This window comes from Macrobrachium nipponense, chromosome 1 (genome assembly GCF_015104395.2).
Source record: "Macrobrachium nipponense isolate FS-2020 chromosome 1, ASM1510439v2, whole genome shotgun sequence".
NCBI lineage: Eukaryota > Metazoa > Arthropoda > Malacostraca > Decapoda > Palaemonidae > Macrobrachium > Macrobrachium nipponense.
The window spans coordinates 156,916,339-156,935,599 of record NC_087200.1 but is presented as its reverse complement, the minus strand read 5'-3'; the positions used below and the strand labels follow the sequence as shown (position 1 = coordinate 156,935,599).

Sequence of the window (19,261 nt, the reverse complement as noted above, 5' to 3'; positions counted from 1 at the left end):
TGAAAAATTATTTTCAAATAGGAAGAGAATTGGGTGAAAAGATGAGGGACTTTTAATTAGGTGCGAAAAGTTAGAATCCGAGTGTGACAGAGCAATGGAGACAAGCATGCTTGAAGAAGTAAAGGGTTTTCATGTATTGAAACAAGCAAATATCACAGAAAATTAAAAAAAATGGTATTAGCAGCTTGTGGTCAACGAAAGTTAGAGTACGAAACAGTGTCACACATAATGAAAAGACTATTTGAGAGATTAGGGGATAACGAGGAACGGGAATGGTGGGGGTCAGAAGACAATGTGAGTTCTGGGAGAGAGAGGGAAAACCAGAGATAGCAGGGAAGATGGAACAGAGGTAGGGGGGAAGAAATCCTATAAACAAAGAAGGGAAAGTAACATTATGTGCAATATGCAGCTCAGGATTGCACTGGGCTAGGGATTGTCCTCGGAATTTTCTTAATAGGAAGAAAACTGAAACAAAACAAGAAGAAAATAAGCAGAAAACAGAAACTGGGCCAGAAGAAGTAGTTTATGTATAAGTTAATAAAATAGAGGAAAAATCGTGGGAAGTGGTTAATGCAATTTTAGAAATGGTGTAAATAGACAGTTTACGGGGAATTGGGACTAGCATGCATTGTCATGGATTTGAGTCAGGAAGACTTGATGAGAATGAAGGATACTAGGACAGTGTCACTAAGTGTTTAATTTTGGTGAGACATCCCATACGTCAAAAAGAGTAATGGAAATACCAGTGATATTAACCCTTTAACGCCGAAGGGGTATAATAAAAATCGTCTCCTGTATGCCGAGGGGGTCTCGGAGAGGGCACCGAAGCGGAAAAAATATTTTTTTCAAAAATTGCAGAGCACTTAGTTTTCAAGATTAAGAGTTCATTATTGGCTCGTTTTTTTGTCATTGCCTGAGGTTTAGTATGCACCATCAGAAATGAAAAAAATATCATTATCATACATAAATAATGCGATATATATGATGGCGCAAAAACAAAATTTCGTATATAATTGTATTCAAATCGCGCTGTGAGCAAACCAGTTAAAGCTAACGAGTTAATTTTTTTTAGTTATATTGCACACAAAATTGCGATCATTTTGGTACTGTAAAACGATCAAAGTAACACGAGAAAATATTATCACAAAATGATGCATGAATTCGTAACGAGTGGACGTAAATTTTTTTTTTTTTCAAAAATTCACCATAAATCAAAATATTGTTTTAGAGACTTCCAATTTGTTTCAAAATAAAGATAAATGATTGAATATTACTATACTGTAAGAGTTTTAGCTTACAATTACAGTTTTCAACCATTTCTGACGAGTTAAAGTTGACCAAATGTCGAATTTTTTTATATATTTTTTTTATATGCAAATATTTCTAAAATAAGAAAACCTACAACCTTCAATTATTTTTGTTGTATTCTACATGAAATTGTGCACATTTTCATATATAAAACTCAATGAAACACCTAATATGAAATGGAGCAAATATTACGAGAATGCGACGTACGCATTTCGGAGATTTGCGGCGGAGAATCCGCACGCGGAGGGAAGGAAAGTTTTTTTTTTTAATTCACCATAAATCTAAATATTGTGCTAGAGACTTCAAATTTGTTTCAAAATGAAGATAAATGACTGAATATTACTAGACTGTAAGAGTTTCAGCTTACAATTGTGTTTTTTGACCATTTCGGTAGAGTCAAATGTGTTTTTTTTTCTATTTATCGTGATTTATATGCAAATATTTCGAAAATGAGAAAAGCTACAACCTTCAATTATTTTTAATTGTATTCTACATGAAATTGCACACATTTTCATATATAAAACTTTATGTAACGGCTAATTTAAAATGGTGAAAACATTACGACAATCAGATGAAAAAATGTCTGATTTTTTTCGGAAGAGTTACCACGCGGACGTAGGGAAAATGTTTTTTTTTTTTCATAAATTCACCATATATCAAAATATTGTGCTAGAGACTTCCAATTTGTTGCAAAATAAAAGGTAATGATTGAATATTACTAGAATATAAGAGTTTTAGCTTACAATTGCGTTTTTTGACCATTTCGGTAGAGTCAAAGTTGACCGAAGGTTGAAATTTTGGCACTTATCGTTATTTATATGAAAATATTTCAAAACTGATAATAGCTGCAATCATGAGTATTTTTTTTGTATTTTACATGAAATTGCGCACATTCTCATATATAATACTCCATGTAACGGCTAATTTAAAATGGTGCAAAAATTATGTCAAAGTGACGAAATAATTTCCGAGATGTGTCACTGATACTTTTTAGGGCGATAAGAAAGAAATTCTCGCTTGCGCGCCTGCATAACGACTGTAAACAAAACAACGCCTTGATCCGTGAGCTCCCAGCATCCCCCAAGGCGCATGATTCAAATGTTTTTGCCTGGTAGGCCTATAAGTATTTTTCCGCGAATTTTTAAAAAAACTTTTTTTATCGACGTACCATACGTCCAATCAGCACCCAACAGACAATTTATGTAGACGTTTAATACGTCCAATCGGCGTTAAAGGGTTAATTAAAGAAGAAGTTTTATTTGAAGACAGAAATTCTGCAGGGTGATATATCATGGCTAATAGGCAAGCAACAAACCATGAGCAAAATGGGTATGACCATAAATTTGAAAGAAAATGGTGTAATAATGGAAGTAGAAGGGAGAAAGAAGGTAAAGTAAAAAAAAGACAAACAGGGTCATTTAAGAGTACTAATAAGGAGGTGGAAGGTAGAAGAATTATTACTGGAGGGTTGGAAGGGAAAGAGTCTGATGGAAATTAAGAGCACAATGAAGAAGTTACATTTACAGTTTGGTCACAGAAGTGGAGATAAAATATGGAAGCTAACAGAGGAAGCACAATGGAGTGATGGGTTGATAGAGAAAGAAAATGGGGAAATAAAAAAGTTACTAACAGACCTGATTGGAAATTGTGAGGTATGTAAAAGATACAAAAGAAATCCAGCTACACCAGTAGTATGATTTTCTTGGGGTAAAACGTTTAATGAAGTTGTAGCAATGGATGTGGGAGATAAAAAGAGAGAAAGTTCTTGGTAATGGTGGATATGGCTATGTCGTATTGTCAGACTTTTTGGATAAATGATATGAAACCAGAAACTATAATAGACACTTTTTGAAGGTTGGTTTGCTATATTTGGACCGCCTTCAAAAATACTGTCAGACAATGGGGGTGAATTTCAAAATAAAAAAGTAAGGAGGATGGCAGAAAGATGAAATATTAAAGTATTAGCCACAGCATCAGAATCTCCATGGAGCAATGGATTATGTGAAAAGACCATAGGCATGATCAAAGAAGTGTAAGAAAGATGATGGAAGATGAGGAATTAAGATTCGTCCATAGCATTGAAATGGGCAGTGAGTGCTAGGAACTGCTTAATGAAAAATGGAGGTTTCTCTCCTAACCATTTAGTATTTGGAAAAAACCCTTCCCTGCCTAATCTAATGGGAGAAGAGAGTTCAAGTCTTGCAAGCAGAGAGAAAGGGATGGAAGAGAGTATGGTAAGGGACACACTTAATGCAATGCACAAGGCCAGAGAAGTGTTTATAAAAAATGAGTCATGTAATAAAATGATATTGTTAGTATGCAATAAAGTTTTGTACATACTTACCTGGCAGATATATACTTAGCTTACGTCTCTGACATCACGACAGAATTCAAAACTTGCGACACACGCGACAGGTAGGTCAGGTGATCTACCTTACCCGCCGCTGGGTGGCGGGTGTAAGAACCAATCCCACTTTCTTGTCAGATTTTCTCTTCCACCTGTTCCTGAGGGGAGGCTGGGAGGGCCATCAATCGTATATATCTGCCAGGTAAGTATGTACAAAACTTTATTGTATACTAACAATATCATTTTTGTACATGAACTTTCCTGTCAGATATATACTTAGCTGATTGACACCCTTGGTGTAGGGAAAGAGACACTCAAGTACAAAGAAAGGGGAGACAACAAGTTATAGGATATAAAAACCTTGGTTCTTACCTGTTTTAGGCAGAAGACTTCATAGTTACTGTCTATTAGTCTGCGTTGCCTGAAGAGTTACAGCGAGGGCGTGACCTACAGCTGAAAAACTCTTTGGGTCTACCAATGGGAACTGACTCCGCTTACTTGGTAGAATCCAGTTAGGGTCTTGTCAAAGGGATCCGCCCACTTAAATGACAGAACCTGTCCACTACCAATGCAAGGAGCTCAAGCACAACTCAGATCACCTAACCAAAATACTAAATGTTAGTACAGTGGTACCTCGAGATACGAAATTAATCCGTTCCGAGGCGGCCTTCGTATAATGAGTTTTTTGTATCTTGGAACACATTTTACATGTAAAATGGCTAATCCGTTCCAAGCCCTCCAAAATCACCACATTAAATTTCATAATAAAGCTAAATTGACCTATAAACAATGAAATACTACAACAATTTGGACCATTCAATACCTAAATTAAGAATAAAAATACAAAACCTGTAAATAAAGTGTATATTAGTGTACAAGAAATATTATTACTGTAACGCAAAATGTGGAAGCTTACCTTTCGAGTGAGGCTATCTCCGATAGTGGCGGCAGAGGAGGAGGAGGAGGACAAACGGCAGATAACGTACGTACGTATGTACACTTAACTTTACGAAAACACATAAAAAATTTAAGGAAAACTATAAAACTAAAATTTACGAAACACCTTAACAAAACTGTAACACTTAACTTACAAAAATCTAGAAATTACGTAAAAAAAAAATTGTTCTTTTTTTTATTTTTAACTTTTTTTTTACTTTTACTTAGGCTTTTTTTTTTTTTTTTTTTTTTTTTTTTTTTTTTTTTTTTTTTTTTTTTTTTTTTTTTTTTTTTTTTTTTTTTTTTTTTTAACAGAATTTCAACTTCATCACCGCTTTAAACGTTCTGTTTTCATCACTTGGTTCTTCCTTTTTGCTTTCAACTTTCTGTTTTTATCACTTGGTTCTTCCCCTTTTTGCTTACTCCTGCTAATGCTGAAGGCCTCTTTAAAAAATAACGATCCAAGGAAGATTGCTTCTGCCTACTTTTCACAATGTTCCTGAAACGACTCAGGCAAACATCATCGAACTGCGCAAGCATACGACATGTGTGAGCCTTTTTGGGGTGTCTTTTTTTTTCGATAAACGATTGCACTTTATGAAAAGCGCCTAGAATATCCTTAATTTCTGCCGTTGTCATAGGCTCCTCCTCCTCTTCCTCGTTGCTGCTAGAGAACTCCTCTTGAACGACGTTATGTTGCATGGCCTCCAACTCCTTCAGGTCATCCGTCGTAAGCTCCTCTTGGTGCTCCTCGAGAAGGTCGTTGATGTCGTCCTCGTCGACGACCAGCCCCATGGACTTGCCGAGTGCAACGATCTCGTCAAGATCTGGTTGCAAAAACAGTTTTGGGATCGTCAACTGTTTCTGACTCTGCAGCACCAGCTTCGCCCACGTCGAATCCCTCGAAGTCTCTGACGGATACGGCATCAGGCCAGAGTTTCCTCCACGAGGAATTCGAGGTTCGCCTCGAAACCTCCTGCCAAGCTAGGTCAATGAGTCGGATGCAAATGACGATGTCAAAATGCTCCTTCCAAAATTGACGCAAGGTGAGGTTTGTGGTATCGGCGATGTCGAAACATCTCTTGAAAAGATGTTTCGTGTACAGCTTCTTAAAGTTCGCGATCACTTGCTGGTCCATGGGCTGGAGGAGAGGGGTGGTGTTGGACGGAAGAAAAAGAATCTTAACGAAGGAATACTCCGCTAGGATATCTTCCTCGAGGCGGAGGGTGGGGAGGGGCATTGTCCAACACCAGCAGACATTTCAGGGGGAGGCGCTTCTCTTGCAAAAACTCTTCACAGTCGGGCCGAAACACAGATTTACCCACTCCGTGAACAAAAGCCTCGTTACCCAGGCTTTTGCATTAGCCCTCCACATCACTGGAAGCTTCTCCTTCAACACTTAGTGGGCCTTGAAGGCTCGAGGAGTCTCAGAGTGATACACCAGTAGGGGCTTCACCTTGCAATCCCCTCTGGCGTTCGAACAAAGTGCGAGCGTAACCCTGTCTTTCATAGGCTTATGCCCGGGTAGCTTCTTCTCTTCCTCCGTGATGTATGTCCAAAAGGCATTTTTTCCCAAAAAAGGCCAGTCTCATCACAGTTGAAGACTTGTTGAGAACTGTAGCCTTCCTTGGTCATCATCTCGTCGAACGTCTTTTTAAAGGCTTCGGCCGCTTTCGTGTCCGAGCTGGCAGCCTCCCCATGACGCACCACCGAATGGATGCCAGTCTGTTTACGGAATTTCTCGAACCAGCCATGCGAAGCCTTGAACTCTGGGGTTGGTGTTGAAGTCCCTTCCCCTCCCTCGTCTTCCGCCTGCACAATCAAATCGCCGAAAATAGCACTGGCCTTGTGAGCGATTGCCGTCTCCGTTACTGTATCGCCAGCGATTTCTTTGTCTTTTATCCAGATGAGGAGCAGCTGTTCCATCTCGTCGTGCACATGGCTCCTCTTGCTGGACAAAATAGTGATGCCCTTCGACGGTGTAGTTGCTTAGATGGCATCCTTCTGTTTAAGGATGGTGCCTATTGTCGACGGATTACGACCGTATTCCTTTGCGATCACACTCAATCGTACTTCTTTATGATCTCCATCTTTGTCTCCAAAGAGAGCATGCGCTTCTTTCCGTGATTTCAACTTTCTTGGGACCCATGACTACGTTAATTTACGTAAAGTTACACAAATACGTAATAATACAGTCTTCGCACAACACGATAATATGTACTGCAACGAAATCACTAACGAATTTACGTTACTAAACGAAATCGTTGGAGCGAACGAATGCCGATTGCGTACGGTAAAGTTTCGGGTGCGGAGTGGCCGAGCTAAGGGACGCCAACACGTATGTATAGAAGATGCATGATGGGAGGGATGCTGTCCAATCAGAGAGAAGGATCTCATGGCTTGGCTAGCATCTGGAACCAATGGGAGAGCAGGAGGATGGTGGCGAGTCTACTATAACTAAGATGGCAGCGTGCGGCACGAGTTTCAAAATTGTTATGGGGCGAATCTCGGACTTTCAGAAACCTTTCGTATCTTGAAAACTTTTCGTATGTAGAGCAGTAAAATTTTTCGCAATGGCTTTCGTAACTTGGATTTTTCGTAAGTTGAGCCTTTTGTATCTCGAGGTACTACTGTAATACGATTGAAAGAGATGCCTACCTGCATCCTCTTTCATACAACCATAAAAAACACAAGACAATTACCAAATGGGAACATTTTAAAAAGGATATGCTTCAGCTCCCTGCCCCAGCACTGAATCCGCCGATACGTACGGGCCTAACCCAAAGCACTTCTCATACGTAATTCTCACGTCTCTCAGGTAGTGGTTGGCGAAGACCGAGTCGCACCTCCAAAAAGTCGCTTTCATGAGATTCTGCAGCGACATATTCTTCTTGAAAGCCAACGACGTAGCGATGGCCCTCACTTTATGCGCCTTGACTTTCAGAAGCTTATAATGGTCTTGGTTGCATGCCGCCTAAGCTTCCTTTATTAGGTTCCTAATAAAGAATGCCAGAGCATTTTTTGACAAAGGCCTACTGGGATCTCTTACAGAACACCAGAGGTTGTCCATGTTGCCCCTAAGCTTTTTCTTTCTCTGGAGATAAAACTTAAGGCTTCTTATAGGGCAAAGAGTCCTTTCTGCTTCTACTCCGACCAGAGAGGATAAGCCTTTTATCTCAAAACTCCTGGGCCAAGGCGAGGAGGGGTTTTCGTTCTTGGCTAAGAAAGAAGGAAGAAAGGAACAAATCACGGAGTCTCCCTTGAATCCTACACTTCCTTCTAAGGCTTGCAACTCACTAACTCTCTTAGCCGAAGCCAACGCCATGAGAAACAATGTCTTCATCGTCAAGTCTCTAAATGAGGCTGATTGAGGTGGTTCAAATCTCGAGGACCTCAGGAAAAGCAAGACCACATCGAGGTTCCAGCTTGGGGTCAAAATAGAGACTTTCTTAGTAGTCTCGAAAGATCTTATCAAGTCATGGAGATCTTTATCTTCCGAGACGTTCAATCCCCTGTGCCTGAACACTGAAGATAGCATGCTCCTGTAACCCTTTATAGTTGAGACCGCCAGACCGCATCTTTCCCTCAGGAAAAGGAGGAAGTCTGCTATTTGGGTCACAGAGGTACTGGAGGAGGAAAGCTGCTGATTCCTTAGTGGCAGGGATCTTGGAATGTCTACTAACCATTCCAGTACCTCTGTGAACCAGTCTTGGGCGGGCCAGAACGGAGCTATCAAGGTCATCCTTGCTCCCTCCGATGCTGCAAATTTCCTTAGCGTCTCTCCCAGAATCTTGAAAGGAGGGAATGCATAAAGGTCTAGGTTCTTCCAGTCCAGCAGAAATGCATCTATCGCTACTGCTCTCGGGTCTGAGATCGGGGAGCAGTAAAGGTTGATCCTCGCGTTCTTGGAGGTCGCGAATAGATCCAAATGAGGTCTGCCCCACGTCCTCCACAGCTCCTGGCATACGTCCGAGTGAAGAGTCCACTCTGAGGGAAGGACCTGGTTTTTCCTGCTCAGAAGGTCGGCTCTGACATTTCTTTCTCCCTGTACGAATCTGGTGAGGAGTCTTATCCTCCTTTCCTCCGACCACAGAAGAATCATTCTTGCTGTTTCGTACAGGGAGAAGGAGTGGGTCCCCCCCTGCTTCCTGTGCTTCCTGATGTAAGCCAGGGCTGTGGTGTTGTCCGAGTTGATCTGAACCGCTGCCTTCTGGACGAGGGGCTCGAAGGCTTTTAGTGCTAGGCAAACCGCCATCAACTCCTTTTTGTTGATGTGCCAGGACATCTGTTCCCCCTCCCAGGTGCCTGACACTTCTCTTGAACCTAGCGTCGCTCCCCAACCCGTGTCCGACGCGTCTGCAAATAACACTAGGTTGGGGTTCGGCATGTGTAGGGAAATACCTTCCGCGAAGCGAAGAGGGTCTGCCCACCAGAGGAGATCCTTCTTTATCTTGTTCGAGATCTTGAAGCGGAATTCTAGATCTTGAGATCTGCGGTTCCAGTTTCGATTCAAAAAGAACTGTAGCGGTCTCAGGTGCAACCTTCCTAGAGAAACTAATTGCTCCAGCGAGGAGAGCATCCCCAACAGACTCATCCACTCCCTCGCTGTGCATACATCTTTCTCTAGAAAGGCTGCGACCTTCTCTGAACAATGGGTTATCCTTTCTGGAGATGGATACGCACGAAAATCCGGAGAAACCATCCGAATTCCCCAGATAGATCCGATCTTGGCTGGGGATTAACTGCAATTTCCCGAAGTTCACTAATAGTCCCAGAGAACTTGCCAGGGTCAACGTCTTGTGAAGGTCCTCCAGACATCTCTCTTTCGATTTGGCTCTGATAAGCCAGTCGTCTAAGTAGAGGGAAACCCTCACTCCCTCCAGATGTAGCCACTGTGCTACATTTTTCATGAGCCCCGTGAACACAAGGCCCTGAATTGGAAAACTTTTCCTTTCCACATGAACCGTAGGAATTTTCGAGAAGAAAGATGGATCGGCACGTGGAAGTAAGCGTCCTGAAGGTCTAGTGACACCATCCAGTCCCCCGGGCGAAGAGCTGCTAAAACTGAAGATGTCGTCTCCATGGCGAACTTTCTCTTCTTCACAAAGACGTTCAGGGCGCTTACGTCCAGAACCGGTCTCCATCCTCCTGAGGCTTTGGGAACTAGGAAGAAGCGGTTGTAAAAACCCACGGGAAGAGGCTCTTTCACTAGCTCTACAGCTTCCTTCTCCAGCATAAGCTCTACTGCTAGAGCAAGGGTTCATGTGAGGGTCTTTGTACTTGGCCACCAACTCCCTTGGTGTTGTGGTCAAGGGAGGTCTTGAAATGAAGGGAATGAGGTACCCCTTCCTGATGATTGAGAGGGACCAGTTGTCCGCCCCCTTCTGGGCCCAGACGTCTGAGAAACTCAGTAGTCTGGAGGACATGGGTGCTACTTCTTCGATCTAATAGATCGAGAGAAGGTCTTTCCTCTCCTCGAAAGGGCTCTTGTCTTGTAGTAGCTTCTTTCTTGGGTTTAGGTTGGAAAGAAGTCCTAGGAATCCTAGCAGATTGAGCCAACATATCCTGCGTGGCCTTCGCTGAAAGGGCACTCGAGATGTCCTGGATAATCTTCTTCGGGAAAAGTTGTGGTGAGAGTTGAGCATACAACAGAGAGGCCCTCTGTGCATGCGAAACTGCTTTTGTCAGAAAAGAGCAGTACACTACCCTCTTCTTGATAACTCCGGCTCCGAAAAGAGAAGCTACCTCGCCAGAGCCATCTCTCACTGCCTTGTCCATACAAGACAGGACAGAATGAAGATCTTCAGGTGAAAGGGACTCCTGGGCTTGCATCTTCTTTGCTAACACTCCCAGGGACCAGTCAAGGAAGTTAAAAACTTCGAGGACCCGGAACATTCCCTTCAGAAGGTGGTCCAACTCACTCATTCTTTGCTGAATTAAGAGCCGAGCGACGAGCAGAATCCACCAACGAAGAGAAGTCCGAGTCCGCGGATGAGGGAAGAACCAGGTCCAAAGGCTTCCCTGACTCGTACCAAAAGCCCATCTTTCCCGTCAACTTGGAAGGTGGGAAAGAAAACACGGTCTTTCCTTTTTCCTCCTTGGAGACCAACCAATCACCAAAACCTTTAAGGGCCTTCTTCATCGAGACGGTAGGCTTCATCTTGACGTACGAAGAAGTCTTGGTAGTCTTCGTCGTCGAAAACAAAGAAGGAGGTGAAGGAGGAGCAACAGCAGAGAGTGAATCTCCAACTCTTGCAAAAGGAGGTCTGTAAGCCTCTTGTATGAAGAGACCGAAGAATCCTTTGATAACTCATCATCCGTAGCCTCTTGATCCTCTTCGGAAGAATGATGCTTCGAAGAGCGGCTGCCTGGAGGGGAGCTCTTCCTAGGAGAGCGCCTACTAGGAGAGCGCCTACTAGAAGAGGCGCGCTTGTCATATCCTAAGGCCGTGTCGAGGGGAGACCGCCTGCCAGACTCTTGGCACCTGCCACGGGGAGAAATGCTCTCCGGCGAAGAGCGCCTACCAGACGGGTAGCGCCTACAAGGCTCTGTGTGTCTGTCCAGAAGAGAGCGGCTACCTGGGGAAGGGCGCCTGCTCGGTGAACGGAGCCTACTGGTTTCTTGGCGCCTACTAGGCTCTGGGCGTCTACTCGCTTCTCGGCGTCTGTCAAGAGGAGATAGTGTCTCTGGCGAAGAGCGAACTTCTGGTGAAATGCGCCTACCAGGCTCCAAGCGCCTGTCCAAGGGAGAGCGGCTTCCTGGCGAAGAGCGCCTGCTTGGAGAGGTGCGCCTACCAAACTCCTGGTATTTACCAGAATCCTGGCGCCTGTCAGGCTCTTGACGCCTGCCAGGAGAAGAATGGATCCTTGGCGAAGAGCGCCTGCTAGAAGCGAAACATTCGTCCTGTTCCTTATGTCTAACTCTGGACAAGCGGCTACCAGGAGAAGAGTGCCTGTTTGGCGCGAGAAGTTTCCCAGGCTCTTGTCTCCTGCTCAGGGGTGAGAAGCGCCTGCTCGGAGAGAAGTCCCTATTGCGTTCTTGCTCAAAAGAAGCGCGGCTGCGAGGCTCTTAGTACCTTCCTGCAGGAGGCAAGAAATCCATGCGGTCCTTCTTTGACTTCTTCACCGGGAGCAAGACGTCCTTCCGACGGTGAGAACTCCCTGCCAAGGAGTCAGCCAGAGCGGAGATCTGCGCCTGCAGACCTGCCAGAATGCGCGCCGGCGATCTCACGAACGCTTCAACTGGAGATGAGGGTCGAGGGAGAAAAGGAAAAGAGGGTTCTTGTGATCTCCTGGATCTCTTGGTTTCTACCTCCGGCTCTTCCGAGAAGTATTCAGGGCTGGAGGGAAGGGCGTAAGGCGCCTTCCAGGCTCTCTGGAGAGGGCGCGAGGATTCCGAGGCGCTCCATCCGCGCTTAGGAGAGGGCGAAGAAGATGAAGAGAAGCACTGGTGCAACACTTCTTTCTAGGTTCGATCCAAGGCAGCCTGGGAACGTGCATCAGGATCTGCTGAGGGGACGTCTGACCGGTGGGGGTTCTCCCTAATCTTCCTGCGGCTGTTGACTTTCCTCCTCCACTGGGTCTGGGAGTCTGGAAGAAGTCTAGGCCTGGAAGCATTAGTGAGCCGGTCAGACGTACCCTCCACTGCACTAGGGGCACTGCACAATTCACTGGCACTATCACTCTTACCTTCAAGCAGCGAGCGTATTTTGCTCTCCATACTCCTAATCGTGGCTCTCATGGAGGCCACCTCCGAATGCGAATCTTCAGGTTCGATGCTGGGAGCAGGGGCTGAAACTGGAGAAGGTACTAAATCTACAGCAGGGTTCTCTACATCAGGTTCGCTAATACGCGATCTACTAGAGCTCCTAGAAGAAGCTTTACGGACCCTATCTTTCTCTAACTTCCTTAAATAGGAAGAAAGACTTCCATCCATCTTCATCCAACCTTTCACACTCCTTACACGGGTTATTGAAAGAACATTCATTACCTCTACAACCCATACATACATTGTGAAGATCTACCGATGCTTTAGGTAGCCTCACTTTGCATTCACTCACAGAGCACACTCGAAAAACGGTAGATTTTTTAAGATCAGAATCAGCCATTATAAGAAAAATCAAAAAAACAATCCAAAATAGCGTATGCCAAGCCAACGGACAAAGGGTACTTCACCAAAAAGACAATCCAAATAATCCTCGGCAACGAGAAATAAATCCAACTATCGTGAGGACTTAACAACAGGTGTAGTCAAGCCGGGCGACAGAGAAAATCTGACAAGAAAGTGGGATTGGTTCTTACACCCGCCACCCAGCGGCGGGTAAGGTAGATCACCTGACCTACCTGTCGCGTGTGCCACGAGTTTTGAATTCTGTCGTGACGTCAGACACGTAAGCTAAGTATATATCTGACAGGAAAGTTCATGTACAAAAATAAGAATTGCATTAAACAAAAACATCAGAGTATAAATTTGAAGAAGCAGTTGTGGGAGATGAGGTATTCTATAAGAATGAAAATGAAAATGAATGGAGAGGACCTGCTCAGGTAGTGGGAGTATCAGGGAAAACAGTAGTAGTTAAACATGGGGATTCCTTAAAAGAAGTAGTTAAAATACATGTTACTAGGATTCAAAGACTATCACCAGAAACAGAAAAGATATCTTCTAGAATAGATAAATCACATGTGAAAGGTAAATCCCATGGCCCAAATTTAAGGAATGTAGATAGGCAGGAAGGAAAGGAGATAAAAGTTGGATGGAGAAGGAATACAGACACAGAAGAGGCTATAGAAAGAGATGTGGTAGAGGAAACAACAGAAGACAAAGGGGAAAGTGAGTTAATAGGCGAGTTAATAGAAGAGATACCAAAATTCAAAATGGGAAATAGAGTTAGAGCTGTAAACATGATACAGGACAAGTAGAAGAATGGACTATATTAAGCCTTGCAGGAAAAAAATTAAGCAAATCATGGGCTGATTTGTACAATGTACAAGACTCGTAGTCAGGTGACAAGGGGTGGGTTAACTTGAGGGATTATGGTCAGGTAGAAAAAATTGAAGATGAAGAGGCGTTGCTAGGATTTGAAAATAGAAGTGTCATGGAAACCACAGAAAAAGAACTTCAAAGTTGGAGAGAAAACAAGGTACATATATGAGGGGGTAAATGATGTTGGACGAAAAGCTATATCTACAAGATGGATAGTAACTGAAAAGATAAAAGAGAGGGAAAGGATATGTAAAGCAAGACTGGTAGCTAGAGGTTTTGAAGAGGAGATGGCAGAATGGGAAAAAGATGCTCCCACATGCAGTGCTGAAATTTTAAAATTTTGTTTTACCATATTAAAAGTGAGATTGGAATTGTTATACATTGGATGTCAAAACTGCATATTTACAAGGTGACGAGATACAAAGAGAAGTATATTTAAAGCCACCTAGTTAGATGATTGGAGTGGATTATGGAAGTTGAAAAAAACTGTTTATGGGCTCAAGGATGCTGCAAAAGTTTGGTGTGATGGTAATCGCTTTACAGTGAAAAAACACATTTAAAGGAAAGGAAAATGTATCTTTTTTGAGTAGGTCTGCAGCAAGGAGGTATTACCGCACATGTTTGGGGTGTCTGTTCTCATGATTGTTTGAGAATACTCTGTTATTTTGTGGAACTCCAGCACGCGGTCGTCGCTAGCGACACAACGCTTTGGATATGATATAACATTTCGTCCAGCGTCTTCTGAAAGGTTCTTGGGATGGAAACGTTCGCTGGTTAGCTCCACCTGTTCAGCCTCGCCCCGAGATTGACATATACATATAGTATAGGACTCTGAGGAAGTGAAGAGATCAGATCATCAGAGATAAGAGAAGAAGGAAGAGACAAAGGATAAGAGAGGAAGAGGACACAAGAGAGAGAATGGGAACGGAAAAAAGAAAGTAAAGTCCGTAGTTCATAGTCTGAGAGAGAAGTCCCGACAAAGAGTAAACCCGTTCCGTTAAGAAGTGTCTGCAAGTGGTTTTGAGAAGTAACCTGCCCTTTAAGTTTCAAGACTAAGTCATTCCTTCCTGAAGTACGAAGATTTAACGTCTCCTTGTGAAGCGATCGCTTCGAGCACCGATCTCAACAGCTGAAAAACTGGCCAGCAAGTATTTTATTATTACACTGTTCCCCCCTTTTCACATATATACCAGTCAGATTTAATTTTATGTAAATAAGAGAAACCATTCTGCATTTATGTTTGTGAATTCTTTCTATATTCGTATCCCATGTTTCAATTGTTGCTATTGAATCCTATTTGTTTATTGTAATAAAGAACCTGATCGGATCCCGATCCGTAACACATGGCACATACTACTATAAAGTGGTGAAAGTAGTGGAAGAGCTTAAAGAGGAGAGAAATAGACTAGAACCTAATCTATTCTTTTGGAAAAAAGACAATAAATTGAATGGTATTTTGTGTACACACGTAGATGATTTTTGCTGCAGAGGAACTGAAGAATTTTTAAAGGAAACCATTGGGAAATTGAAATGGAAATTGCAAGTAGGAGAACAAGAAAGCATAAGGTTTAAGTATATAGGAGTAGTCAGAGCCGTGTATAGAGAGAGTCTGGTCCACCTGAATGATCTCTCTCTCTCTCTTAATGGTAACTGTATGAGAGAAAGTCTTTAGGCATACGTAACTGTTATACAGATCATACATATATTTTTAACCATAAAATGTAAGATTAATTTTGAAATAGTATTAATAATATTTCAAAGATTTATATTTACAGTAATAGGATGATACTTCAATGTATATTTGATGTAGGATGATATTTTTAGGGATACTTTGGTATTTACATGTTCAAGATAGGCAGAGGCAAGTTATAAGCATTTTTAGAGGGAGGTTCTAAGTATTCACGGATTCTACCTATCTGGTATGCATCAACAGAATATGGGGGGTCCACTGGCCAAGAATGAGATTCCTTTATAAAGGCAACTTCCTATTCTAAGTAAACTAGATTTAGCAGACAAAACATTATGCCCAGTTCAAGCACTTAACCCTTTAACGCCGATTGGACGTATTAAACGTCAATATAAATTGTCTGTTGGGTGCCGATTGGACGTATGGTACGTCGATATAAAAAAGTTGTTTTATAAATTCGCGGAAAAATACTTATAGGGCTACTAGGCAAAAACTTTTGAATCACGCGCTTTGGGGGATACTGGGAGCTCACGGATCAAGGTGTTGTTTTGTTTACAATCGTTACGCAGGCGCGCAAGCGAGAATTTCTTTCTTCTCGCACTAAAAATTATCAGCGACACATCTCAGAAATTATTTCGTCACTTTGACATAATTTTTGCACCATTTTATAGTAGCCATTACATAAAGTTTTATATATGAAAATATGCGCAATTTCATGTAGAATACAACAAAAAATAACTCAAGGTTGTAGCTTTTATCAGTTTTGAAATATTTTTATATAAATAACGATAAGTGCCAAAATTTCAGCCTTCAGTCAACTTTGACTCTACCGAAATGGTCGAAAAATGCAATTGTAAGCTAAAACTCTCATATTCTAGTAATATTCAATCATTTTACCTTCATTTAGCAACAAATTGGAAGTCTCTAGCACAATATTTTGACTCATGGTGAATTTATGAAGAAAACTTTCCTTACGTCCGCGCGGTAACTCTTCCGAAAAAATAATAAATTTTTTCGTCTGATTGTCGTAATGTTTGACCCATTTTAAATTATTTACCTTTATTTTGCAATCATTTACCTTTAATTTGCAATCATTTATCTTTATTTTGCAACAAATTGGAAGTCTCTAGCACAATATTTTGATTTATGGTGATTTTATGAAAAAAAAAAAAAAAATTTCCTTACGTCCGCGTGGAAACTCTTCCGAAATTTTTTTGTTTGATTATCGTAATGTTTGCACCATTTTAAATTAGCCGTTACATAAAGTTTTATATATGAAAATGTGCACAATTTCATGTAGAATACAACAAAAAACAACCCATGGTTGTAGCTTTTATCAGTTTTGAAATATTTTCATATAAATAATGATAAGTGCCAAAATTTCAACCTTTGACTCTACCAAAATGGTAGAAAAACGCAATTGTAAGCTAAAACTATTACATTCTAGTGATATTCAATCATTTACCTTTATTTTACAACAAACTGGAAGTCTCTAGCACAAGATTTTGATTTATGGTGAATTTATGAAATAAACTTTTTCCTTACGTCCGCGCGGTAACTCTTCCGAAAAAATCAAAATTTTTTCGTCCTATTGACATAATGTTTGCTCCATTTTAAATTAGACGTTACATAAAGTTTTATATATGAAAATGTGCGCAATTCCATGTAGAATACAACAAAAAACAACCTATGGTTATAGCTTTTATCAGTTTTGAAATATTTTCATATAAATAACGATAAATAGAAAAAATTCGTCCTTCAATCAACTTTAACTTGACCGAAATGGTCAAAAATTGCAATTGTAAGCTACAACACTTACAGTCTAGTAATATTAAATCAATTACCTTCATTTGGCAACAAACGGGAAGTCTCTAGCACAATATTTTAATATATGGTGAATTTTTTAAAACAGCTTTTTTTTATGTCCGCGCATTACGAATTCATGCATCATTTTGTGATAATATTTTCTCTGTGTTGCCTTGATCGTTTTACAATGTGTTATATACCAAAATGATTGCAATTTAGTGTACAATACAACAAAAAAAGAATTAACTCGTTAGCTTTAACCGTTTTGCTTACAGCATGATTTGTATACAATTATATATGAAATTATTTTTTGCGCTGTCATATATCCCAATATTTATATATGATAATGATATTTTTTTCATTTCTGATGGTTGCATACTAAACTTCAGGCAATGACAAAAAAAGGAGACAAAAATAAACTCTTAATCTTGAAAACTAAGCGTGCTGTGATTTTTTTTAAAAAACATTTTTTCCGCTTTGGCGCTCACTCGCAAACGCCGCCTGCATATGGGAGGCAATTTTTAAAATACCGCTTTGGCGTTTAAGGGTTAAGGTTTACCTAGAAGTCATGGCAGACATCTCAGAAGGTCCATTTTTTCCTATACTTTAGCAACACTACTGCCACACGCTCGAACAAATTAGACTACACTGTGTTTCAGTAGGTGGCATGGATAGCCTTGACCATAGCCAATGCAGCGGCAAACCACAGGTCTTCCTAACAGGCAGATATGCTAGCTATTGCTGGGGAAGGTTTGACAACATTCCAACCATACCCAGCATGCTTAGGGAAGCCACCACAGAACTTCACCCTAAAAAACATACCAAACCTGGAATAAAGAATGGGGCCTTGAAACTTGTGACTTGACCCTAAACCAAAAATGTTTTAGGGTTGTTGGGATTAAAACTTGAGTTTTTCATCACCTGTCACTTTTTGTAAAGCTCTTTGAGGACAGACAGAGACTACGCTTTCAAAAACAGGTTTTGACTAAGATAAACCTATTTTTGGTGGTTGCTATTGAGTCCTCAAAACCCTCCTACTTCCCTGACAAAAAGACATGGAATTTGGGTAAGGGCTCATCCTGCATTGACCACAGAAAGGAATGGCTTCATGTTGCGTGTTTAGTCGTATGTAAACAATATGACGGCACGTGCGCATAGCCATTTCTTCTTCTTGCAGATTTTGACGTAGGTAAACTGGGTTTTAGCATTCTCTAAGGATAAGAGAATATCCTGAGTCCATGCATACCCTATCAATGTTATAATATTTATCCTTACGACACAAACCACCTAAAAGAGAATTCTTTGACATTAGCCTTGTCACCAAGGAGCTCTGGATAAGCCATGGAAAGGGTAACTCCTTGAGGACTCAACAGCAACTACCAAAAATAGGTTTTCCCAATGTTAAAACCTGTTTTTTAATCCATCCAAGTCAATTTTGGGTACACAAAAGCTTTTCATTGTTAAATGAATAGTACAAGTTCAAGCAACACACTAGACTAACCTGTATAGAATCTTCGTGTATGAGGATTGAGCCAAATGTTGTCACAACAACATGATCCTTCACTATTCTTAATACTTATGTTGGTGTAAGTATCCTCTGGAACAACACTAGAATAGGAAGCATCCCTCAACACACCAAATGCTACAAAAAAAAAAAAAAAAAGCTCATGTGTACATATAAACAATATAAACAAGGAAGGAGGCACTAGCCCAAGCTTCAAATAACATGTTATCCAAGTTTTGCAATACACATGAGAGACAGTGCATTAAATTCTTTTCAGGGTTTATAAAAACAAACTTCTTTAAATCATTCCTAACTATTCATGACAAGGAAAATGGTAATCACAATTTATGGCTAAAGAAAGAAGCTGTGGTTGGAGGCATGACCTTTCCTCCAACACCTCTCCAGTATCAACATTTTTCTTCCTTGAACCTATGATGAAAATCACAAGTACGTAGTATATTAAAAGGTTTAAAGCAATGTGTAAAAGAAAAAAAAAGTCCCTGTAGTACAGGAGCTGCATAGGTGGTAACTATTCCATGGAGGTGTACACAGCAGCTTTCTTGACAAAATATTTCTTTGATGTCTAGGAATGATTTTGAGCTTGGGTATGTGATTCTGATATGGGGAGATTTTTTTCTAAAATGGCCATCAGACCAAAATCAGCTTCGTCAGAACATTACAAGAGTAAAAA

At 41.2% G+C, this 19,261-nt stretch overlaps 1 protein-coding gene across 2 annotated transcripts in view; it reads right to left on the bottom strand.

Moving 5' to 3' along the window:
• The window catches only part of LOC135219778 (endonuclease/exonuclease/phosphatase family domain-containing protein 1-like), a gene marked incomplete at its 5' end in the record, with an annotated part of 134,150 nt that overhangs the window by 9,384 nt on the left and 105,505 nt on the right, over nt 1-19,261 (bottom strand). For both annotated transcript variants that reach the window (XM_064256829.1, XM_064256830.1), the window contains 1 exon segment: nt 18,568-18,708. In XM_064256829.1, the coding sequence (XP_064112899.1) occupies nt 18,568-18,708 (141 nt within the window).